The following is a 26,484-nucleotide window of genomic DNA, read 5'->3' on the forward strand; positions in this document are numbered from 1 at the left end:
CAGGAATTATTTCACATGCACCAGTTTAAATATGCAAGGACAGGAAATCAATGAATGTGGCTACCCCACACCTGTAATTACTAGCAAATAACAAAATTCAGCCAACACTAGCTTTTAGTTCAAGTTACTGAAGAGCAGAATAACCAGTTAAAAATTCCTTCAACACTCCTTCATACACAGTTTAAATCAATTTAAATACTGTATTTTTAAAAAAAAGTGCATAAAAAGGTACTTAAATTCTCTTATACGTCCAGTTGAATATAACCAAGTTCTTAGCTTGCCAAGCTGAAGTTTTAAAGCAGGAATTATTTCACATGCACCAGTTTAAATATGCAAGGACAGGAAATCAATGAATGTGGCTACCCCCACACCTGTAATTACTAGCAAATAACAAAATTCAGCCAACACTAGCTTTTAGTTCAAGTTACTGAAGAGCAGAATAACCAGTTAAAAATTCCTTCAACACTCCTTCATACACAGTTTAAATCAATTTAAATACTGTATTTTTTTAAAAAAAAAGTGCATTTTTTAAAAAAAAAAGTGCATAAAAAGGTACTTAAATTCTCTTATACGTCCAGTTGAATATAACCAAGTTACAGTCCAGGTTACCCACCCACCATCCCCCTTTTCTTTGCCGGGACTTATCTGTACTTCTCTATCCTATACAACCTATGTGGTGTATTTGCTTGTTGATGAAGGAAATGTTTATTTTTGTGCATGCATACTTATTGGCATATTTTTCAGCCTACCAATTTGGGGGCACCTGACATCTGGGGCAAGAAAAACTGAATAAAATGGTGTCGGCTGCATCTTTTATACCCCTGGCGCACTGACGTCAGGGAAGAGGCGACAGCAACCGACGCGGGACCTAGACTTTGAAATTCTGGCCGACTGCGGGTAGCCTGCCAGCAGGACAACCTAAGAGTAATGACTGCAACAGTGAATACACTCGAACATCTACATTTATGGTAGGTACACAACTGTACGTTTTCAGTATTTTGACAAATTAGGTGATTTGAGCTTAGTGAAATGAAAGTCAGTCAAATGGGTTTTAGGGGATATGAAGTAGACAAGTAGACCCATATATATATATATATATGTATATATATATATATATATATATATATATATATATATATATATATGCACACACACACACACACACACACACATACACACACACACACACACACACACACACACACACACACACACACACACACACACACACACACATATACATTTTTTTTCAGGGTCTTGACCTCAAACCCCCATTCCTTGTCAGCTCATTATCTTGGATTTTTTAAATAACTGCATACTTATGACTTTGTGATTTCCTTTCTACCCCCAACCGTGCTCTCACCAAGTTAATGACTCTTCTCCCTGGTCTGTAACATTCTCATCCTCTCCCTCCAGTTTTATTCTTCTTCCTCATCCCATTCATTCTCATTTGTTGACTCTTTACGTCTGCCTGCCTTTCCCTTTGGTTATTGTTTATTACCTTCTTTTAGCTGCAGCTTCACACATGGTATTTATTTATTTATCATTTGTTGACTGGTTTAATCCCACTAGGCTAGTAGCCTGTTTGCAGTAAAGACCCAAGATGGTATTTATACTACTGATGGAAGTTTGGCCAGAGCATCAAGGAACCGCCCCTACTCTTTTTGATAAGTGCTGTAAGATATTTTACATCTACCTGAGCTACAAACAACTCCAGCAGATGGGGCATCTGTTTAAAATATCATTCAAAGGACACTCAGTAACCTACCTATTTTATGGTGGTAATTTGGTGGTTTTCTTAATTGTTTTTAGTGCCGTCTTCATTATACTCGCACCTTATTTAGTGGATAACATGCAAATGATGCTTTGTGCAGTACAATGAGACAACTTAATGTGCACACAATTGGTCCATACTTCCTTAGCCAAATGGTTCATCACTTCTGCTGACCTTCTTGATGAATTCTGTGGCTAACTGATTGGACCTGGGAACTTTCTGATATTCTATCTGTTTGGTGGAGATATTCTTGTAGCTACATCCCTACTGTTTTTAAAAATAATATTGGGTTTTTCTAACTGGTGTATAAGATTGGCTAAAGAATTTGAATTAATTTGTTTTTGATGAAGTACTATTTTGCTAGAATGAAAGTGCCCCCAAGTTTTTTTGACCATTTATATTTTTTTAATCCTAAACAACTAGTTATTTTTAATCAGTGGTAAACTCTGTGTTTTGTTTGTGTTAGTTTTACATCTGAATGCTTTGGATAATCAGACTGATGTACTGCAGAATGTCCAGTAAACAAATCAGAATGGACAACACAGACTTAGTACAAAGGAGAATCATGTTTATAATCCCTTGAGTACAGTATCAGACACAATTTGTATAAGTAAATAAAACCACAAAGCTGGCTATCCAGGTGCTAATGTTCCTGTAATACCAAGAATAGATAATGAAGAAATAAACGGAGCTCAGGAACAAACCAAGGCTGAAAACAGTATTCCATATAAAACAGCATAAACTTAAATAAAGAGATGAATCAAACAGGAATACGCATAGGCTCCAAAATAAAGCTTTAATGGCTAGTGCTTTCACCCTTCTGGGCTTCCTCAGGCCAACATGTTTGACTCATCTCTTTATTTAAGTTTACACTGTTTTATGTGGAATACTGTTTTCAGCCTTGGATTGTTCCTGAGCTCTGTTTATTTCTTCACAGTTTGTATAAGGCTATGAACTGCTGTGATTGGGCAGTCATCTTCACATCCTTTAAAATTACAAAACCCTGCAAAAAGTCAGCTGTAGCAAACAGAGAAACTATTTAAGAATAATTATGTCTTCTAGGGTGAGTATTACAGTGAAATATTTGGAGTACATATATGATCGGACCTTGTAACACCTCTGGGCAGTCTATTTATTTACTACCCCAATGCTAGGCATTATTGCTTACATAGATAGTGTATAGATACACGCGTATATATATATATATATATATATATAGATATAGATATATATAATATGTGTGCGTGTGTGTTTAGCTAAAATCAGTGTGTCTGAAAAGCTTACAGGGCTGTACAGGGAAGCAGAAAATACAAGTTAATGGAAAAAATGAAGCTGTTGTGTGCTTTCAGAATATAACATAGAGTCTGGCTTTGGACCCCGTTAGCTTGCATGTTGTAAAAAAAAAAAAAAAAAAAACAAGAGGGCCGTACCAGATGAGTCCTTCTGTCACACTGTTTTTGTTAGGGAGGGAGTGTTCTTACACAGAGCAACAGACGCAAACCAGCATGAATGTATAAGGATAAAAGGCCATTGGCTAACTGGCATAATTATTTATTTTTAAAAAATAAATGGGAAATGTTGAATTGTTACTGTTTTGGAACAGATTCCCCATCCACATAAAGCTCATCCCTATCCATGTTCAGTCACAACTTGAATCTATGGCTGGGTAATATTAAATTTACCCCAGGACTGCCCCCTGTACTACTAAGGAACAGAGGCACCTTCTAAATGCTTTATTCCATGCATGGGTCCCCTCACATTATCTGTAGTATGATCTCAGTTATTCTCATTGGAGTAACGTATAATTATTGACCATGTGATCGGACTGGCTAATCTATCACCAGATGGAACAGGTTCATTTCACTGTAAAAAGGGAAATTGGCTAGGCTTAAAAATGGCCCACAAGGACAGCTAACCCAGTACTTACCTAGAAACCTATGAACTGTCTGAGACATTCTTTGTTCTACCCACATTATACTCTAGTAACATCTCTCAGAAGAACTAAGTACTGGGGTGCATCTCCCACTTTACAAGAGTACTTCTTTGGTAGTTAAGGCACTCGACAAAAGGAGCTGCAGCTCCTGTATGCACGCCTTACTGTATGCTGTTCTGACATGATGACCATCTGACACCCAGGTAGAGGGATTACCTAGTGCATTCCTCTCATCTCAATTGGGATACAAAGTCAGATTTCTTGGTAATCTTTATCCTTGTTTTGTGGTTTCATGGGCCTTGCCTTTTGCCATCCATAGCGAATTGCAGTTTGGTTCCAGACCCTCCAATGCATTAATGACAATACATGTTGGCCCCTCACACTCTTTTAAGTATTTTAATAACTTTGTCATGTGATGTTGGTGTCAAATTTACTGTTAGTGGGTCTGACCATGACACAGTAGGCTTTTATCCTCAATATTTTTTTTGCGATCCTTACCCATGGAGAAGGAAAGCCAAGATGATTTTATTCTATTCCCTACTCAGTAACTGTGCAGTCACCTGTATTCTTGGCAGCTGTCATATAACGTTATGTACAGTTACATATTTGTCTACATAAGTACACTTGTGAATGTTGTGCACACTTCAGTATATCTGCATGGTTATTATGTTTTTTCACAGACTAATTTATTAAATTGCCTAGCCTTGTTTTTTCCATACTAATGGCATTGTCACTAATAAAGTAAGTTTAACATGCTTGCAGTTTTTAAATTATTTAGAACTTAAGTGATGGTATACTCCCTGTATTGCCTAATGAATTTAATTTTAGCAGGATCAGAAATGTTCAAGACAAAGAAGTCAGGCTATAGTCACTTTGTCACTTTATAGTCACTTATGGGCAAGATAGTGGCGCCACATATGGCAGCGGCCTCTCCGGCTCCCAATGTGCACTTTGTTTTCTCATTGTGCCTTGTAAATCTTTTTCTGTTTGGTGGATCTGTTTTGTTGCTGGGTGAGCGGATGTCATGGTAGAAACATTGGTCATGTTCCTGTGCCTGTTGTTGCCTGTTTTCATGGGAAATGGCGTGGAGTGATGGCTGTTGGGCCTGCAATGGTGAATCTGTGCTGAGCGGATGCGATAAATGGAATTTCACTTTTGGTTTGGTTTTAGCTCCTTGAATGCGGCGGAGGGTTATGGTGACGAAAAAGGAGAAGAAAAAAGGAAGGAGACTGTCTAGACAGTGGAATGTGAGGGTTGGTGTTGTCGGCAGAAAGGAAGGACTAGGTGGCTGTTGGTGATGGTGTGGCTATTCGGGCTAGCAGGTAGAGGTGGTTGAAAGACTGTGGCTGTCGGAAGGAATGACCGTTGGACTGGATGATGATAGGATGGTCGAGACTGCAGTAGCAGCATTTGTCATTTTTTGTTGATGTGAGGATGGTCGGATGGAAGGATTGCTTAATTAATTTTGCTGGAGATGCATACCGGCTGTGGATGTATCAATTGTGAAATAGTTTCTTATCTTCACTTGGCTCTTTTCAGTATTGTTGTGTAAATGTTTGTTGTTTACTGTATGTATACTGTCATATGTTCTGCTTATGTTAAGTTATTTATGCATGAGCTTGGAAGAACGTAATTTCGTTCAGCTGTATTGGTATGGTTGAACGACAATAAAGTTTGTTGTTTATTACAGTAAAATTAGACAATACATATAAAACAACATAGTATAACTTAAGTAAAGCAATTTATCATAGTATATCAAGAAATAACAGAATTAATTCATCTCCATAGGTTCATAGGTTCATAGGTTAGTACTAAGCTAACTGCCCTTGCGAGCCATTTTAAGCCTAGCCAATTATCCCTTGTGTGACTCGAACCCTGCACCTTGTGTTTGTAAGGCAAACACGTTAACCATTAGGCCACCCTTGTCAACACTTTGACTGGGAAGCCCCCTTTCAGCCTGGCAGGAGTGTCTGTTGGGAAAGTTCTTGGGCAGTGCATCTACTCAAGAGGTGAGGCTTTTGTCTGATTCAGCAGAAAGTCCCATCTTTTAAAGACTATGTTTGTTGACACACACATGATTAGCAAAGATTATGTTGAAACAAAACATAGGCATTGGCCAGATGCCCAGGATTTCTCCAAGAAAACTTGCTAGTTCCTGTGGTTATCTGAAAACATCAAGGAATGTGTAAAACAAGTTGTCTGTCAGGTCTCAGGGACACGGAGCTTGCGCAGAAACAAGAAGGAATATAAAAACAAGTCATGAAGTAGTCTCAAAAACAAGAAGCAGTGTGAAAAACAAGTCATAAAATAACCTCATTCCCATAGCTGCATAGAAAAAAATAGAGGAAAATACAGCATAAAGAATATTAACCCTTTACTGTATCGGTTTTACTATACCAAGTCAGCAATCAGTTTACTTACACTCAAGGTATGCCTTTCATATCACATTTGTATCACTCTGTCTGAAATGAAAAGAAAAGAAAAAACAAAAACTGTTTATAAGTCCCTTTCAACATATACAGGAAGGGAACCGGCTGTAAGGCTGTAGGCAACTCAAAATGACTTTTCAAAGGTTACTACTTAATTGGTGCCGTAATAGCTTTTTGCCATGAGTAGGCCACCAGTGACCTGGGTTTGGCAATGACCCTAAGTCATTTATGGGCAAAGGAGGCTACTGCATACCATCCAAAACAGGCCATAGTGCATGCATCATGCAAGGTGATGCCCTCACAGCTTACCTAGTGGAAAGTATTGCCAAACCACTAAACGTAATGCAAAAAGAGAGAGAGAGAACATAAAGCAGTTGTGGAATTTGTTATCTTGCACTGGGCAGTGAAAAAAAACTCTATAAAAGAACATTGTATACCACAAGAAAAAGTTAGAATATATACATACCTCTTAACTTCTTAGCACGAGACATCTGCATAAAGCCTAAAATAATGGAGTGGCAAAATCTCCAGAAATAGGGACATATTTTAAATATTGATCTTAGAAACTTAGAAAGTAGGTAGAATAATAGGATTTGTGTTGGCATGCATTTTTCTGAAGGAAATGGTGTGAAGCAAATGTGAAACTCATTTAAAGTCGTTATGTAAATCCTCAGTGATTTGCCAGACAACCACACATTTTATGAGGAGCAGACCTAAAATACAAGGAAAAAATCTGGATGTTCTGCGGGAATCTGAACATTTGAGAGGTAGGAGTACATGTGGTGTTTTGACTGCATTTCTTTACTGAACAGAACCAGGGAGGTGGTAGAAAGATGAGTCTTTTATGTAACTATAATATTGACGTTTGTGCCACTTGTCATGATGCTGCAGTTACTGACATTACAATTATGATTACTGCAGCACATATACATTCGGTAAACCATCCTGGACAGCTTCAGCATCTTTCATTCAAGTAATTATGTTACCTAGTTGGCATTTCTCAACATATTTGTTATTCATAGCCCATATATCACTTTTAAATTTGAGAAGTATTTTCCAAAATCTGGCTGCAGTTCAGCAGAGTCTTGTGGGTTACCATTGGTGACCTCATTGAGATAGGCAGGTAAATAGCCACCTGACATGTTGCATACAATTGCTTGTGTTTGCTCCTTTCATTTACATATGGTTTAGTATTTAATCCTCTAATTATAGTGTCATAAGCTGTATCATGGTGCAGATTACCAGTGTGCCCTGTTCCACTTCATCAAATGCTTACCTTAACTCTTCACACAATGCCATAGGATTTAAAAGTTCCACTTAACATGCCATACTGTTCAACATGCAACAGAAATCCATCCACTGAACCAATTTGGATAAGCTCTGTGATTTTTCATGGAGTACTGCCAAGTGTTGAGGTCTAAAATTATTTAGGCTGATGTGACCACCCCCTTTGTGAATTTATGCTGCTCTATATCGCCTATCACCCTAGGTCATGGACATTTCTACACATTAACATTTTTTTATGAGAAGACTGATAGTGGCCTAGGTCATTTTGGCTTAGGTACATTTTCCTTGATTTTGTATAGGAAATCAGCAAATTTGTTGTGTAGTCCCACAGAAGTTGAACTTTTACTTTTACTTGCAGCAACAAGTTTATTGGTAGTTATAAAAGTAATGTCTCCCCTTATGCGCACAATACTCTGAAATATGTATTTGCTTTCTATGAAGTTTATACTGTGAAATTTGCATATGGCAAACCATTGTAAAGTCATGTGTTTTGTTCAGGATAGTTTTTTTTTTGTGTGTGAATATTTGATTCAGGACATCACTGATATTTCATTTTTGTGGGATTTTAATTCCTTCCTTTCACTATACCATTATAAATCTTATGAAGGAGCAAGGAGACATTTTAGGGGATATATATGATGACTGAAAAATAAGCACATTTCATTTTGAAAACTGAGAAATTTCAATTATCTGTTATGCATATTGCTACTAGTTAAAATGGAGTAAGAATAATAGCTATTTCATGGTACTGGCTTTCTTTTGCAAAAGGCAATGCCACTGAAGATTCTGATATCAATTGTATTTTCATTGATTTTTGTATTTCTGAACTGCTGTTTCATATGACTAAGTGAAGCCCTAGGCAATTTGCAAGAGTGGTTAACAAAGTTTTTAGACTGTGCTGATTTCAGTGGTTAAATGTGTATTAATGCAGTTAATATTATTACTGAACAAGGAAGAAAATGTAACTGACAAGTTAGTAAATTTTAAATGGTCATGAACATTTCAGGACATTGGCACTGCACTTACAAATCATTTAAATAGTGAAATGCATTTTCATCTTATTTCATTTGAAGAAACTCTTTTTTTTTTAACAAAACCATACAGTAAAACCCGACACAGTGGTCCACACTATTGCAATAGAGACTCCTCAATAGATACTTATCTTGGCATAATGCATTTCTGTTTGCTCTGCTATAAATAAATGAAACTAAACACTTCCAAGTACATATCCTTAGTTATTTCAGTGTAAAACCCAATAAGTCAACCACACAAATGATCAGAATATTTATGCTTGTTCTTCTTTCGGCTTTTCCCGGTTAGGGGTCGCCACAGCGGAACTCCGGTCTGCTAATGATTGGCAGTAGATTTTTTACGGGTGCCAAGGTGCCAGCTCGATGCCCAACCTTCAACAAAGGCACGCCCATTCTGCGCATGTCTTTCGAATGCCACTCGACCGCAGGGAGGACATGCAGACTCCACACAGAAGGCGCTCCAGCCGAGAATCGAATGGGAGAACCTCTTGCTGTGAGGCAACAACGCTTCCACTGCACCACCACGGCTTACATCAAAGACCAGAAAAACACTACCACAAGCATTTTTGTAGCAGGGCAAGCTGCTCCAACCAAGCCACTTTGGAAGATTTTGGGTCCCCACACTCCCCTTACTATTTATGTAGCTGGCACATGGGTAATGGATCTTCCTATAAAATATTGACTTGTTCTTCATATGGTGAGGTAACCTGAAACATTTTAATAATTTTTATAAGTTTTTGCCTTAAACAGTCTCTTTTTTAAATTTAAGATGTTTTTGTTGACAGCATTGATTTCTTAGATAATACTATTTTTAAGAATGAAGAGGGTAAATTAGAAACTAAGTTATATAAAAAAAATATGCGAAAAGATATGCTTATGTGCACAGAAACAATATGCACCCACAATACTTGTCTAATAATGTTGTTAAGAACCAACTATTTAGAGTAGCTAAACTTAATACATGTGATAGTTGTATGGACATAACATTAGATAATATGGTTTCTGATTTTAAGGAAAGGGGATATTATCCCAGTATATTAAATGCTGCTTGTAAGAAAATTAAACAAGAAAGACATACTTTAGCCAAACTCATTTTTTTCAGCAGGATCAAATAGGGAACAGGTAGTTAAACAATATGAAATAGGCTAAGATGCATGTCAATGTAAAATACTAATACATATAATATCAAACAGATAATTAATGATTATTGGCATATTTTACATGAGGTCCCCGAACTGAGTTTATTTCTAAAAGACCTTCTTTCAGACATAACGGAGATCAGAAACTTCAAACTTGCTCTGCTGTAAGGAACAAGCTCATGCTAATGAATCCATTAGAACACAGAAAAAGGAACATTTACATGTGGCACGTCTAACTTCTGTAAATTCATTTATGAAGGAGCTTCTTTTACACACCTCATTACAGGCGGAGAATATAAGGTAAATGCATATGGCAACTGTAACACAAGAAACCTAGTTTATTTAGCTAGATGTGATTGATGTTCAGCATATTATGTGAGAAACCTCATCAAAAGTTTAAGGAAAGGATTGGAAACCATTTTTTAGATATTAAAAGAGAAAATAGTAGTTTAAACATAAGAAAGATAAGGAGTTTAAATGTTTTAATATTAACAGATGTTAAGTTGTCTATCTCGCCTTCATTCTTGCTGGATGGGTTCGGAGCCGACCTCGGCTCCGACTCGGCCACTCTAAAAGCTCGAGAGTTGGTTCCACCGGCTCGAGGCTCCCCTTATATCCCACAATGCTAGGCGTGAGTTACCTCAGATCTCGTTTGCCGCTACAGCGATTGAGGTGTTGGTTTTCTACCGGCTTCTTGGTGAGTAAACTTTCAGTAAAGTTAGTATACTTAAACCCCTTTATTTTTAATTTTAACTCTTGTTTCCCTTAGTTTAGTGGAATTCTACCCCTTTTTTCACAAAAATCCCGTTTCTTCCCCACAAGAACTTACAAGTTCTCCCTCGGGCCTTCAGGCCCTTTCTTCCATTCCCTAGTGGTGTGTGTGTGTTGCTTCTCTTAATTAAAACTATTGATAGTTGTTTTATTTTGAGTTTAAAAAATAAGATAAGGTGTAATCAGTGTGTTTGACTGAGTGTGTGTGATTACACTTTCTTGTTCTAAGATGTCTAAAGACACAAAGGTCTCAGGCTTCAAGAAGTGTGATGCGTGCTGTCAGAAAATGTCTCTGACAGACGGTCACACTTCTTGTGTCTACTGCCTGGGGCCTTTGCACCTGCAGGACTCCTGTGCTGTATGCCACGGCTTCAGTCCCAGGGTCCTGCAGGAAAGAAAGAACAAATTGATCCTAAGGGGTCTACTCAAGCCTGAGGATTCCCTCTCTGTCTCTGGGAAGCCCTCCAAGGCTTCTAGGTCCTCGGCTCCAGCTACTGAGCCGAGACCTAAGGCTACTAAACCTCGTCTGCATCGGCTCCGGCTGGAGCCGATGAGTCTACAGCTTCTGTGGTTCCTCGGCTCCGGCTGGAGCCGAGGTATTAGAATTCCCTTGTCGGCTCCGACCAGACCTTCGGAGCCGACATCTAGGAAGAGATCTAGGTCACCATCCCTTGGCTCCGTTCATTCGGCTCCAGCATCTCCTCTGCTGTCTGAACGGAGCCATAAATCTCACTCCTCTAGGTCATCGAGGCTGTCGGATCATGACCTTCAGAGGGTAGTGAGTCGACTTCTTAAGTCCGAGGCACTGGCCCAAATGCTTCAGAGCCCGACTCATCAGTCGATGCCTGCCCCTGTCCATCAATATGTTCCTCCTCCGACTCCGTTGAGCTCGGGCCGGGCATTCGGGACCGAGACTGTGGTAGCGTCGGAGCCGATACAGATGTCTTCGGCTCCGTCGTCGGCTCCGATTTCTTCTTTCGAAGAATCTCGGCGCTGGACTTCCCTCGCCGGCTCCGAGGGGGTGAGTGGCATCGGACCCTTGTCCGACCCTGCTCTTCCTCTCGGAGCTTCGGCGCTGGTGAGTTCGGCTCCGACATCGGCCTCGGAGCCATCACTGTCGGTGCCGAGGGAGGTTCTCAGCTTCTCGGAGCAGGGACCTCTGGCTCTGCCTGACAGGGGTGCGTTCGAGGTCATGCGGAGTGTGTTAGAACCTGGTTCTACTCCACAGTCGGCTCCGTCCACCCCTCCCTCTACGGTGCCTCAGGTCAAGTCGACTCACTCCCTCATCCCGGACCGCAGAGAGCCAGCTCCTCAGGAACCCCTGTGGGATCTCATCCTCTTCCGAGGCCTCTCCTGATTTGGCAGAAGAGCCCCCTCGGAAGAGAAAGTGTAAGAGGAAACACATTGACTCACCTGAGTCCGTCACCTCTGACACAGATTTAGAGGATTCCGAGGGTTCCCCCCGTTCCCCTTCTGAAGATGTCTCTTTTGCAGACATTCTAGAAATCCTCAAACAGAGGGGAAATTGGCCAGCCCTCAACCCTTCGGAGGATGAATCTGTGTACCTTGAGGCGTTTGGCTCTCGCCCTTCCACCTCCTGGGTGTCTCCCCCCTTTGACCTCCTCATGCAGGTGGTAGCTAAAAAGGCATGGACGGCTCCTGATTCGGTGGACCCCACTCCCAGGAGACCCTCAAAATTCATAACGGCACCAGCAGACAAACAGTTTTTGACAAAAGGAGTTTCTGTGGATGCTATGGTGGTTGCTGCTGCCACTAAGAAGGAACTAGCTGATCCTTCAGTACCTGTCCATCCACCTAACAAGGAATCTAGGTCCATGGACAGGTGCGGAAGCGGATGTTCTCATCAGCGACATTTGCAATGCGTTAAGCTGAACTACCTATGCCATTTTACTCGTCTTCAAAGGGACTTGATCAAAGAAGCGAGTGACATGTTGAAGGATCCTACAGCTGCGGGTTTTCAAGATAAGATGAACACTCAGCTGGCTACCCTGAACTCCATAGCCAACTCCTCCATGCGCCTCCTTTCTTATGCGGCTGATGGAGCGAGCAGGGCCGCAGGGACAGGTGTGGCCTTACGTAGGCATGCCTGGATGCGGCTATGCAATTTTATGGACCCCTTTAACACGTCTTTCACTAATTCCCCATTCGATGGATCATCTCTCTTTGGTCCTCAAGTGAAAGAAACCTTGACTAGGTGCGAGACTGATGGCAAGACTCTTTCTGCCGTCGGAGTCCGATTTTCTACTCCTTCTAGGCCTTACCCCAAAGGCCAGAAAAGTGGGAAAATGTGGTTCCGTAAACAATCTCAAGGGACTTCGCCTGACGCACAGAGTCGGTTCCCGCCAGAGGCAGAGGCGGGAATAACAATGGTAGACGTCGCCCTAGAGGCAGGGGGGGTCCGCAGAACCAGGGCAATCGAGAAGCTTTCTCTGATAAGCCCTTTCAGCATCCCTGAGGTGTTGCCCGACTGCCCACCTTCGGAGGCAGTCGGGGGAAGATTGTCACTGTACCCAGAAGCCTGGCTATCCCTGACTCAAGACAAATGGGTACAGTCCATCATTTCCGAAGGCTATTCCATTCCCTTTCTTCGCATTCCAAACCAATCAAAAAAATCCCTTCCAGATGTTCCACCCACTCAAAGGGATCTAGCGGCTTTGGAAATTTCAAAGCTGCTTGCGAAAAGAGCAATTCAGCCAGTTCCAGCAGGCCAGCAAGGATCCAGAATCTACTCAAGGTTCTTTTTAGTTCCAAAGAAAACAGGGGACTGGAGACCAATTTTGGATCTCAGTATCTTGAACAGATCAGTCAAGAAAACAAGATTTCGGATGGTCACGCTGCAGTCCATCCTTCCCCTATTGGGAAAAGGAAACTGGATGTGCTCTATAGACCTTCAGGATGCGTACTATCACATAAAAATGAACAGACGCTCCAGAAGATTCCTCCGCTTCAGGCTGGGAACCAGTCATTTTCAATTCAGGGCCCTGCCCTTTGGTCTCACCACTGCCCCCCGGGTGTTTACCAAATGCATGGCAGTGGTAGCTTCTCACCTGAGACGACAAGGATTCCAGGTGTTTCCATATTTGGACGACTGGCTCCTCACAGCTCCCACCAAGCATCTCCTTCTGATGGCCAGGGATTACGCCTTTCGCATTTGTCAAAAGTTAGGCATTTCAATAAATTGCGAAAAGTCTGTTTTGTCGCCTTGTCGTACTATTACCTTCATAGGCGCAAATCTAGACACAGTCGACATGTCTGCGAGACTAACAGATCAGAGAATAACAGACATACACAAACTGGTCTCATTCCTTTTCAACAACAACAGAATCAAAGCCAGGTTAGTTCTGAAAGTGTTGGGAATTATGGCGGCTGCCATACCTCTGCTTCCATTAGCCAGATTCCACATGAGAATCCTTCAATGGATGCTCTTTACACAATGGTCATACCAGCAACTTCCAATGTCCCACACCATTATGATCACGCAGACGTGCAGAAATCATCTCATGTGGTGGATGTCTTCCCCTCAGCTCTTATTGGGAAGACCCTTTGTTCCTCCCCCTCCGGTTGCTACTCTGACAACGGACGCCTCCCTGATCGGGTGGGGGGGGCATTATCAGGGCAGGACGGTCCAGGGCACATGGCAACCAGACGAACGCCACTTGCATATAAATGTTCTAGAGATGAGAGCAGTGCTTTTAGCATTGCAAGCCCTTCAAGACTCTCTTCCCTTGGGAACGATTGCAATCCAGACAGACAACATGTCTGTAGTGTGGTATATCAACAAACAAGGCGGAACCAGGTCCTACCCCCTGTGTCGAGAAGCACTCAGATTGTGGCAATGGGCGATTTCTTCTCAGCGGTTTCTGATAGCAACGCACATCCCCGGGAAGTCCAATCAAATCGCGGACAAGTTGAGCAGAGCTATCCTCATGCCTCACGAGTGGTCTCTGAAAGACTCTGTTGTGAGAGAAATTTTTCTCAAGTGGGGTCAGCCTTGCTGCGACCTTTTTGCTACTCCCCAAAACAGCAAGTGCAGAGATTTTTTCACTCTATTCCCTTTACCAGGCCAGCCCAGCAGAGACGCTCTAGTCCAAGTTTGGCCCCGGGGACTTCTGTATGCATTTTCCTCCCTTCCCACTAATCTCTCAAGTGATACAGAAAGCTATCGCTCAGAAGGCCTCGTTGATCCTCATTGCTCCTTACTGGCCTCGACAGGTGTGGTTCCCCTTTCTACATCAATTTCTATTGGAGCGACCTTGGCATCTGGACCTAGTTCCAGATCTTTTGATCCATCAGTCGGGTCAGTTTCATCGCTCCCTCCCCTCTCTGAACCTCACTGCTTGGTTCCTCCAGTTCCAACCTTAGCCAGGCTTCCTCAATTATCTCACTCTGTTCGAGATATTTTGATAGCTTCCCATAAATCTTCCACTCGGAAGATTTATTTGAGTAAGTGGAAACGCTTCACATATTGGGCTCAAGGAAGGGACATAGATCCTTTCACTGCTTCCATCCAAATAGTCCTTGATTTTCTAGCTGAACTCTTCCATGCAGGTTCATCTCCTTCTACTCTTAAAGTTCAATTGGCAGCTATTTCTAACTTTCATGTCGGTATTTCAGAGTCTGCCTTAATGTCCCACAAGCTTTGCAAAGCCTTTTTGAAAGGAGTTTTTCTTCTCAGACCTCCTATAAGAAATCCTCCTTCTCCTTCAGACCTAAATTTAGTTCTTACTTCTTTGATTCTTCCCCCTTTCGAACCTGCAGCCTCCTGTTCTTTAAAATTGCTATCATGGAAGACTCTCTTTCTGGTAGCTATTACTTCAGCTAGAAGAGTTTCAGAACTTCATGCACTCAGCTGTCGACCTCCTTATCTATTGTTCCATAAGGACAGGGTATCCTTATGAACCAACCCGTCCTTTTTGCCTAAGGTAGTCTCGACGTCTAACCTAAATCAAAGCATTGACCTCCCTGTCTTTTTTCCAGAATATTTCAATAGGTCTGAACAAAAATTATACTGGCTAGATGTTCATCGTCAGTTGAGGTACTATTTGGATAGAACAAAACAATTCAGAAAATCTGACCAGCTGTTTGTCTCCTATGCAGAAGGCAGAAAGGGACTTTCAGTTTCAAAGGTATCATTATCTAGATGGCTAACCTCTCTGATTTCCCTTGTTTATGAAATTAGACACCAAAAGCTGCCTAATAAACCTAAGGCCCATTCCACCAGAGCTTTGGCTACTTCTTTATCCTTCCAAGACAGACTGCCTATTGACACCATTTGTGCAGCGGCTACTTGGGCTACTCCTCACACTTTCATTTCTCATTATAAGTTGGATTTAGCTTCTAGGCATAGAGCTAACTTTGGTTCCACTGTTCTCAGGAGTCTGTTCCGTTAGGCCACCCGGGACAAGGTGCTAGGGACGCGGTCCCATCCAGCAAGAATGAAGGCGAGATAGACAACTTAACATATAGAAGTTATGTTCTTACCATAACGTTCCATGTTAGTTGTCTTCTTCTCGCCTTCTTCTTGCGTCCCACCCTCCTTCCCCCTGGCCTGGACAGACCTAGAGGAGTTGTGATTGTGACCTCTCTTTCTACCACCTCTTTTCTTAGGCATATGCTGTTGTGCATATTTCCTGGATCAGGATGTAGGTCACCCTTCTTTCTCCCTAGTTTTTAGAGGTGGACTTTGTTTATAGTTATTCTGATACTATTATAAGCTGGGGTTAGCTTACAAACGAGATCTGAGGTAACTCACGCCTAGCATTGTGGGATATAAGGGGAGCCTCGAGCCGGTGGAACCAACTCTCGAGCTTTTAGAGTGGCCGAGTCAGAGCCGAGGTCGGCTCCGAACCCATCCAGCAAGAAGAAGGCGAGAAGAAGACAACTAACATGGAACGTTATGGTAAGAACATAACTTCTATTTTTAACTCAGTCAGTACGTGGTGGTAATATCATGCACTGCACAGAAGACAAGTAATTTTACTAGATGTTACGTCTAAGGGCACAGATTTTACCAGGTTTGAATGGAAGTATATCTTTAAAACCTTTGCTCAAAGACTTACAGAAATGAGTGTAATTATTTAAGTTTATCTTGTGATTAAGTGATCATTTTAAATAGCTGTTTGTCAGTTGATTATTTATCCTGAATAAGTCTTGGTAGGTGAAAGTTTTTAAACGTGTTTTTATATATATATTTTTTTGAGTACAAATAAATATATATATGGTTAGAGTGATTCGTGGTTCCCAGTGACTCTGCTTTTTGGATTATTTTAAAGTTATCTGCTTTATTCATCCTAACATTGTACGTAATGCTGCTAATGTTACCTGAAGATACTGTACGTTGTTTAAGTATTACTGAAATTAGCTGTTGTAGAACTTTTCTCCCTGGGCCTCCACTGTGAAGGAGTTTTTGGCCCAGTCTGACTTTCCTGGGAAACAAATGGGATAAACAAGTAAGTGAATAACTAATACAATTCTCTGTACTGAGAGAGAATAGTGTTATCTTTTGTACGGGTCACTGTTGTGTACAACATCTTTGTAGAACCTGTTTGATGTTGTCTGTATGTTTAGTCTACATTTTGACACACTTTTAGTCAGACAGTGGTTTAAAGAGAACAGATCCAAGGTTTGATTGTTGAGGTACTCAGACCCCAATACATGTCTATTCTCTGCTCTGTCAGAGCTATTTTTGAACCTGAGAATTTCCCTGCATCGCAAGAGATGGTATTGTTTAAATATACTCTTTTGCTATAGAGTACAAGTATTAAATACTTTACAGACGGACAGTAATAAAACAACAGTGTTAACGTAGAAGTAAGCTACAGCTTTTTTTTTCTTCTGTTTATTTTTGAGGAGAAACATGTTAATACACTGAATGGAAAATTATATTATTTTGTAATTTTGCAAAAGAAGTTCACTTTCTTCTGTCACATAGCTGGCTAAATTTAAATAACTAAAACTCCATTGTCCACCATCAAGGCTAAGGATCAACCAAAATGAATATGTTTGACAGGCAGTCTCCTACAAGTCTTTGAAACAGTACTGGGAGAGGCTGGCAACATGAAAGACCTGAATAACTAAATATGAACACACTTCCTTTTTCTTTGTCTTTCATTTTTGCACTTATTTATACAGAGCTCCACAATGTCTCGGATTTATTTTAGCAGTATAAAGCCTGGGAATGCTGACTCATGTCAACTGTTTTTTTTTTCTTTCAGTTTTGCGTGATGACTTTCGACAGACCCCTAGTGACACGGTTGTTGCTGCAGGAGAACCTGCTGTCATGGAGTGCATACCACCACGTGGTCACCCTGAACCCACCATCTCCTGGAAAAAGGACAACATTCAGATCAGTGACAAAGATGAAAGAGTAACGGTGAGAGAACATTACTGTGTAACAAGTGTTTTACGTTTACTGAGGCTTGTACTTTTTCTGTAATCCCATTCAAAGATTTTAAGATTAACTTTAATTTGCACCAGGGAATGCACAACTGTTTTGATAAGTGGTGCAAGTAGGCTTGAAGTACTGTAGCTGTCTAATTACTATTTAATTTTAACTGGTGAAAAGTAAACAACTACAAACAATGATTCCAGAGGCCTTATTGTTTCTCAGAGAACAAATGCAAAATGGGCAGATGTTATATAAACATTGTGACAGCATCCATCTGTTCAAATGCAGCTTCTGTCTAATGCTAAAAAGAGCTTGCGATAACAAATGCAGAGCCTAGTGAAAGGTGAGGGACTGACACCACCAACACATGTCCATTCAGGAGGGAAACTGTAGGAGTGAAAAGTAAGGGACTGGAACCACCAACACGTGCATTCAGGAGGGAACCTATAGGAGTCCACCTCTATCATGATTTCAGTCTTGTGAAAAGGAGATCAGCTAGAACTTGACTGTTATTTATTTTGCTGAAGGACAGTGTGACGACTTTTATACCGTACTCTTTTTGTTTCTAGATTCGTGGTGGAAAACTAATGATATCGCACACAAGAAAAAGTGATGCTGGGAAGTATATATGTATCGCCACAAATATGGTAGGAGAGAGAGACAGTGAAGCTGCAGAGCTTGTCGTGTTTGGTGAGTGAATGACAAGATCTTAGTTAGAATTTGTTTCACAAAGGCTGACCCTTTATCTGAGCAGAAATGTATTATTATAACTTACAGAAATGTGGCTTGATGTACTGAAGTATGAGGCGGACTGCATCTGGAAGCAAAGAAAACCTACATGTCTAAAATAAAGCCTACTATTGTGTTCCTCACTGCAGATTTGAGATTTGGAAATGGTTAATATTGACAAAATGTTTAAAAAAAATGTTGTAAATGTAATGAACGAAGATGGGAAAAGGTTATGTTAACCTACATTGTTTCTGCCCACAGAGTAGTCCTGTCTAGGTGTTTTTAGTAGGGACAGGAGTAGGAACATGTAATTGTACTGACACGCTTGCTTTGTGTAAACAGAGTAGTGCACCACCAATCCTGATGTATTGGGATGTCATGCTCTGTTGCATGGTTTTTAGCAGATACTCTTCAGGGTGATTCAGTCCTAGTTACTAAATTACTACATTGGCTCCTCCTTCCTTGGGTCAGTAGTTAAAACCAGTAAAACATTTTTGATCCCTGTTTCTCTTGCATGCCACTGACACCATGATCACAAGGAAGCACTAACCAAACCAACTGATTAAAAATGCACTATTGTAGCCTTTGGGAAGTCATGTACCCCAGAGAGCTACCACATTGACAATATGCCCCTAAGAGTTGACGCAGTTGTTCTAGATTTCAAAACTTATGTGGACAGTGACCTAAGTTTTGATCTACAAGTGTCCATTGTTATAAGAAAGTCCTTCTATATTAGACAGCTTATAAACAAAGAGATTGTCTCTAGATTTAGGGAAGTCATTTTCCCCTTTAATCAGTCCTCATTTCCCCAGTCATTCAATGTAATACAACCTTTGGCATGTATCTGTACAGACGTGTAACAACTGGAATGCCCACAGAGATACTTACTAAAAGGATACATGGCCCAAGCAGAATGTCCTACATGGACTGACTCAAAGCCCTGTCACTATACTCGGTATCCTACAGACTGCTAAGAGATGACCTCAGCATACAAGGTATCTTCTGTCTCAGTACTGATGGATTTACTACACATCAGAAAGGAAAATGGCATCAGAAATACTTGGTCTTGGGATCTAAACCTCTTTTGCAACATCAACAGAACAGTTTTGGAGGAACAGTATATCTCACAGAGGATACCACTCATCTGGAGCAAACTTCCCCATTCATATAAAACAGAATTCAACAGAATTCAGGGGAAAAAAAATTATTTTCTTTTTCTACATACTTAATCTGTGCAATTTTTGTAATTCAAAATGTCTTTGATTTGTTCTTTACTTACACCGTAATGTTTATGATTTGTTCTTTACTTACACGGTAATGTTTATGATTTGTTCTTTACTTACACTGTAATGTTTATGATTTGTTCTTTACTTATACTGTAATGTTTATGATTTGTTCTTTTCTAACATTGTAATCTTTAACTGAAATGTATACCACAGATTTGTACTTTCTGTAGTATATGTTTGTATTTTTCTGGAGCTTTTCTCCCCAGGACTCCATTGAAAATGGGCTCTTTGTAGCCCAATGGACTGTCCTGGAAAACAAACGTCAAACAGATAAGTACATAAATAAATATATAAATAAATAAAAGGCTTAAAGTTAGGGTATTTTTCTGAAACTGACATAAAAAATATGTTTTTTTATTGATGGTTCTGGTATGGCATATTTTATTGTCTGCCTAAAATACACAAAAACATGCATCATCCTCCAGGCAGACCTATAGTGTCAGCATGTAAGTATTTTTTACATAATGTTGGCTTGGCCTTCATAAATATTTATTAAATGTTGTTATACAGTTGCCTTCATATATAAAATATTAGTTTGATTTTCTTGACAAAATATCCAATATCAAATGGACCAAAGATATGTATTGGGTAACTGCTGATGTTAAGAGTTTGTATACCAATATAATGCATGAGTTTGGTGTGGGAGCACTGAAATTGTACTTGGAAGATATGCCCCTTGCAAATTAATATTATATAATTAGTTCATTTCAGTTTAACTTACAACTATTTTGAGTTTGATGGGGTTCTATATCATCAAATACAAGGTATGGCAATGGGGGCGCCATTTGCCCCATGTATGCTAACTTATTCATGGGTATGTTTGAGTCTGATTATATTTATAAATGTGATTTTTTTGGAAAGTTTGCTATAAGATATTATAGATTTATTGATTATTTACTTTTTCTTTGTCAAGATGGAGTGGAACAAGTGCCACATTTTATAGGAAATTTGCATAAAAACAGATTTGGCATACAATTTGATGGTTTACAATATGGAAATAATGTGGCTTTTTTTGGATATTTTACTACAAGGAAAGTTAAATGGACATATTGAGACAAGTATTAATAGAAAATGTAATCTAGTGAATTGATTTTAAAGAGCTAATAGTTGTCATCCTCCACATACTGTTAAGGCACTTCCTTATGGAGACTTTTTACGTACTTTTCTTTTATGTAATAATTTAGAAGTAATGAATAATGAATTAATGGTTACTGCAGATATGTTCCTTGACAGAGGGTATGATAGAACTATAGTAGCAGAAGCTGTTGTAAGAATTAGCGTTAGAACTAATAATAAGAGTGTAGTAAAAGGTGTGAATGCTGTGAACCATGAATATTGTAAAAATAACAACAACAGAGTTTTTGTACTCACTACTTATAATATCAAGTCCTTAAATAGAAAAAAATCATGCCATATTATTGGGATGTTTTGTTGAAATATAAACACTTGCAAAAGATAATAGCTAAAACACCTATGTTTTCTTATGAGAGGGTACAGTATTCAAGATATTGTAGTTCACAGTAAATTTGAACAACCTAGAAATAATTTAATACATCAGATTGTAAGCATGGGCACTTTTCCTTGTACCAAATGTATAAGTTGCAGGTATATAGTTAATACATTTGATAAGATTAATAGAGTGTTATTTAGACCTACTGGGAATACTGTTGTCAAACAGAGTGCTTAGTCTATGTAATAAGATGTGGTTGTGGTTTATTTTATGTGGGTTAGACTAAAAAGGACTTTCAAGTCTCGACTACAAGAGCATGTTAGAGAGATTAAATCTTGTAGACTTGAGAGCCCTTTAGCCCTGCATTTTAAAGATTTCCATGACAGTAACCCAGAAAGCTTGAAGGCAACTGTTTTAGAAAAAATGAATTTGAACAAGGAAACTGTGATATAAAAAGAAAACTGCTTTATAAAGAAGCTTTGTTCATTTTGAAGTACTCCGCGCTGACCCCTAGTGGGCTGAATACTGAGTGTTGCTGGAAATATTTTGTTTAGGTTAGTTAAGTGTTTGATTGTTTTAATTATATAGTTGATGAATAGGAAGGGCTTTTTCATGTATATAAAGGAAGTGGTTTCATTGTATTTTACTCCTGGAAGGCTTCTTGAAAGCTGAGGTGCTAGAGATAGTTTTTTTCTTTTTATTAAAATTTGGTGACCTGGTTTTACTGGTTCATAGATTCATAGGTGTATACTAGGCTAATGGCCCTGGAGCCTTTACAAGCCTAGCTCAAAAATTGCCCTGGCATAGTGCCACCTGATGTTGTCAGAATGAGTTGGTCCAGGGCATTGGAATTAATGAATTCTAGGAAGCGTTGGGCTAGTACATTGGTACTGTTCTGAACTGTTTGTAAGTTTCTTGGAGGCCAGTGCTTGCTTGGGCTAAGGGGAACTTTCTGTGTTCACCAGTGGCAGTGGTTAACACTGAGCAGCCTGCCTGTCCCTGTAGGAGTGGTTACTGCCTAGAAGCTGTAGTTTTATTGGCCATTTTGGGTCAATTCCAAACTCCTTGATCTCTCTCTCTTAAAACCCTGCTGCCTCGTGGTTTTGGCATCTTTCCAGGCTTGATAGTTGTTGCTGAGGCACCTACCAAGGGGAGAAAACGCTGAGAGAAGAAAGGAGCCACTTTTGAGATTTTAAGTATTTTCTTCTGATTTTTTGTTTAAAATTACTGCTTTGCCGCCTACTTTTTGGGGTTTTCTGGCTTGCTAAATTTGTTATCTGTATTAGAAACTGTATTTAGAACACATCTAGAGCCTGTTTACTGCATTTCCTGTGTTGCACTTAATTTAAAATCAGTTTTCTTAAAATTGCATTTTACCTGACTCTGGCCTAGCACTCAAGTGTGGGGTCATTTATTGCACTGTTCTGACTGTTTTGCTACTTGTGTATCTCTGCTACCTTTAAACTAAAAAAAAAAAAAAAAAAAATCTTGCTTTTTTCCTACTTTCTGAAATTTAAGAAAGTTCAGTTACAGATTTGCTGTTCTGAACTGTTTGTAAGTTTCTTGGAGGCCAGTGCTTGCTTGGGCTAAAGGGAAGTCTTTGTGTTCACCAGTGGCAGTGGTTAACACTGAGCAGCCTGCCTGTCCCTGTAGGAGTGGCTACTACCTAGAAGCTGTAGTTTTATTGGCCATTTTGGATCAATTCCAAACTCCTTGATCTCTCTCTCTCTTAAAACCCTGCAACTGTCTTTTTGCGCGGTCTTGTGCACAGAGCAACGTGGGTTCACCGTCGCTTAAACAGGTTTAAACTATTCCTGGCTCCACAAAGTCTGCTCTTCACTTTTTCCCTTAGAACTGCTCTAAATCTCAAAATAAGCACTCTATTTTCATTCTAAAGCCCTGCACTTGCTAGTACAAGTAATCTCATAGGTAAACACTAATGAACTTAAGCACTACATCCTCTTATACTCATTTTAAGCACTTGCTTCCTATTGGTTCTTTCTGATCAGTCAATAAGTAGTTCCCTATATTATTCAGGCATGTCTAAAGGTCAAATTTGGGTTTACTCTCCAGTCCAGCTGGTGAATCTGGGAATCTTGAGGCAATGTTACAACTGCCTTATGTATACAGACCACCCTCTCCTCCTCCCAACAAGCTCAAATATATGTGAGAGATGCAACTATATAGCCAAACTGGAGGCCAAGCTCTCTCAACCCAGTACTGGCACAGCCTGTCAGGAGGAGAAGGTAACCACACATACCACAAATCCAGTCTCACATAGACCTATCGCATCAACAAACCAAACACATAAATACACAAAAACATACTCGGAGGCTCTAAATAAAAATCTGCCTAAGCAGCAGAGACCTCCAAAGCAGACATCCAAGCAACCCCTACCACGAAACAGTACCCACATATCACATAGTTCACAAAGTCAGTGTGCCACACAGTCACAGCCCTTAAGGCTAAACAACACACCTAATACACTTGTAATAGGTGACTCTATTGTCAGACACACTGACGTCCCACTCACCAGCCGTCCCACTCACCAGGCTGAACAAGAAGAAGGTCACTGTAAGCTGCCTGTCGGGTGCCAGGATCCGCCACATAACACAAGCACTCAGGTCACTCCAAAGCAAGCACAAATATGACTCCATCATTGTCCATGCTGGTGTGAATGACCTGAGACGTACCTCCCTGGACTACATGAAAAAAGACATAGAGGAGCTCTCTGAGCATGTAGCCCAGGCCGGTATGACCCTGACCTTGAGTAGCATCTTACCCTGACCAAGAATGATGCCACAGTATAAAGACAAAATGATCAATTTTAACAATTGGTTAAAGTATTGGTGTCATTCAAAGGGGATCCAGTGTCTGTCAGCCTGGGATGACATGCTGAACAAGCCACGTTGCTTCGCTAGGGACGGCTTGCACCTGTCACCCCTGGGTTTTCGAATACTGGCAAAGGCCCTTGCCTCCCCCATAGTGCCTTTTTCGGCAAGGCTCAAAAGACAAACCCACCTCCATAGACAACACAAAGAAAAAAAAACTAAGGGTAATGCTGCTCAACGCCAGAAGTCTAAACCTCAAGATGCACGCACTCGAGACTCTCCTCAGTGTGGAGAGTATTGATATCTGTGCAGTAACAGAAACCTGGTTCAAGGCTCCTGAGAGCACCCCAGCACTAACAGGTTATACTTCATACCATGCTTTCCGGCCCCAAAACTCGGACCGAACCACAAAAGGAGGGGGAGTATCCATATTTATCAAAGATATCCACACCTCCAGGTTAGTGGCACTGCACGAAGCATCGGAGACCATCCATGTGCAACTAACAGTGGGCAAAACTGACTTTCAGTTTGTAGCCTGCTACAGACCACCCTCCCAAATGCAGGAACCTCACTCGGCTTTCCTGAGAACACTGGAGAATATGAAGATGTTCATCGTGTTACACTGCTGCAGTCATTACACTTGGGTTATCCTGCCGTCAGGCAGTCCCGCAGTCGGTCAGAGTTCCAAAGTCTTAGTCCGGCGTTGGTTGCTGTTGCTTCTTCCCTGACGTCAGTGCGCCAGGGGTATATAAGATGCATCCGACGCCATTTCCTTCAGTCTTTCTTGCCAGGCGGTGCCTGAAGCAGAAGCAGTTTGCAAGTGCCGGTTGGCCGACTCCTGAGATTTTCGAAGTCGAATTTCAGATCCCAAGTCTTCAATAAAGCTAAGTACCCTGTTGGGGAAACTTTTTTCTTGCCTCAGACCGATGTCAAAAAAAGTTAATAATTGTATTTCTTGTGGGAAGCAAATACCTCATAAGGACTTCCACTCTTACTGTATTCCATGCTTAGGCCCTGATCACATCGTCACTAGTTGTCGGTTTTGTGCTAGATTTAACAAACGCACTATAAAAAGACGTTTTGATTTTGCTTTGCACTACTTTGGCTGAAGGTTCAATTGTACTATGCCGTCGGATCAACCGACGACCGCAATTCCGAAAAAACACAAAGACAAGGGTAAAGACAGGCATCTGAGGTCCAAAACTGACGATGAAACCTCTTCTAGGCCAGTCGCCGGTTCGCCGGTTCTCAGTGAGGCACTTTCGCAGCCTCTGACACCCGCTACCTCAGAGCCACAAGGCCGCCTCCGACTCCCATGTGGAGACAACTAGGCCTCTGGAAACTCAAGGTATTGGGCCTATGGAAACTAATCCCTCAGATGGGTCTGGAGCCGCTGAGCAGGCATCGGCTTCTGAGGGTGTTTTCAGACCTTCACAACTTACCATTAAAGCAACAGCTAAGACAAAAGTACCATTAAAGACAAAGAAGCAAGTACAGGATACTCCTGGACAGTCCTCCATGCCTAAGAAACAAATGCTTAAAATGGCCGAAGACCTCATTACTCTAATCAGGGGTTCCCATCCCCCTCCTGAGAAAAGGCCTAGGCAGGATACAGACTATGATTTCTCTGATCAGGTTTCCATTTCCTCTGGTTCCTCTTCAGACCAGGGATACTCTCTACCCCCCTATGAGGACTCTGATGCTGAAGAATCTATCCCTTCAAACAAGCAAGGGGGCACTCATTCTTATCCCCTATGCAGCAAGCCATGACCTTGTGGAACACAGCTCTAACGTATCAAGTTCATCTGCAAGCACAATTCCTGCCAGGAAAGAAAAATACTCTGGCAGACGATCTAAGCAGAAATATCATGGACCCTCATGAATGGAAATTGAATCCACAAATCTTCAGCATGGTAACACAAAAATGGGGATGCCCAGACATAGATCTTTTTGCCTCCCCACTGAATTGCCAACTAGAAAAATTCTCTCGTTCAGTTGGAAAAGCCTAAAAGTTTATGCCTTCCCACCACTGCCTCTCCTTTCAAAGGTACTCCTAAAAGCCAGACAAGAAAAAACACAGATGATCCTGATTGCTCCACACTGGCCACGCCAGCACTGGTACCCAAAATTGACCCTGCCACCTTTTGAGCTAGCCAATACAGCCGATCTAAAATTTTTATCATGGAAAACAGCTTTGCTCCTGGCAGTAACTTCAGAACGAAGAGTCTCAGAGCTACAGGCATTAATGGCAGTGGAACCTTTTATAATTTTCCATCAGGACAGGGTTTCTTTAAGGACAAACCCTACCTTTATGCCAAAGGTGGTATCTAGTGTGGCTCTTAACCAAACTATCCATTTGCCAACTTTTTATCCAAACCCCCAGAATAAAGGGGAGAAACTTCTGCACTCTTTGGAC

The 26,484-nt window shown here is 40.8% G+C and overlaps 1 protein-coding gene across 4 annotated transcripts in view; it reads left to right on the plus strand.

Annotated features, from left to right (window-relative positions):
- Window positions 1-26,484, plus strand: part of ROBO3 (roundabout guidance receptor 3) — a 2,447,731-nt gene that overhangs the window by 1,409,067 nt on the left and 1,012,180 nt on the right. For all 4 annotated transcript variants that reach the window (XM_044081188.1, XM_044081190.1, XM_044081189.1 and 1 more), the window contains exons 3-4: window positions 17,600-17,757; window positions 18,342-18,462. In XM_044081188.1, the coding sequence (XP_043937123.1) occupies window positions 17,600-17,757; window positions 18,342-18,462 (279 nt within the window). The remainder of the gene's footprint in view (window positions 1-17,599; window positions 17,758-18,341; window positions 18,463-26,484) is intronic.

This window comes from Protopterus annectens, chromosome 8.part0, assembly GCF_019279795.1.
Source record: "Protopterus annectens isolate FY-2018-M chromosome 8.part0, PAN1.0, whole genome shotgun sequence".
Lineage (NCBI taxonomy): Eukaryota > Metazoa > Chordata > Ceratodontiformes > Protopteridae > Protopterus > Protopterus annectens.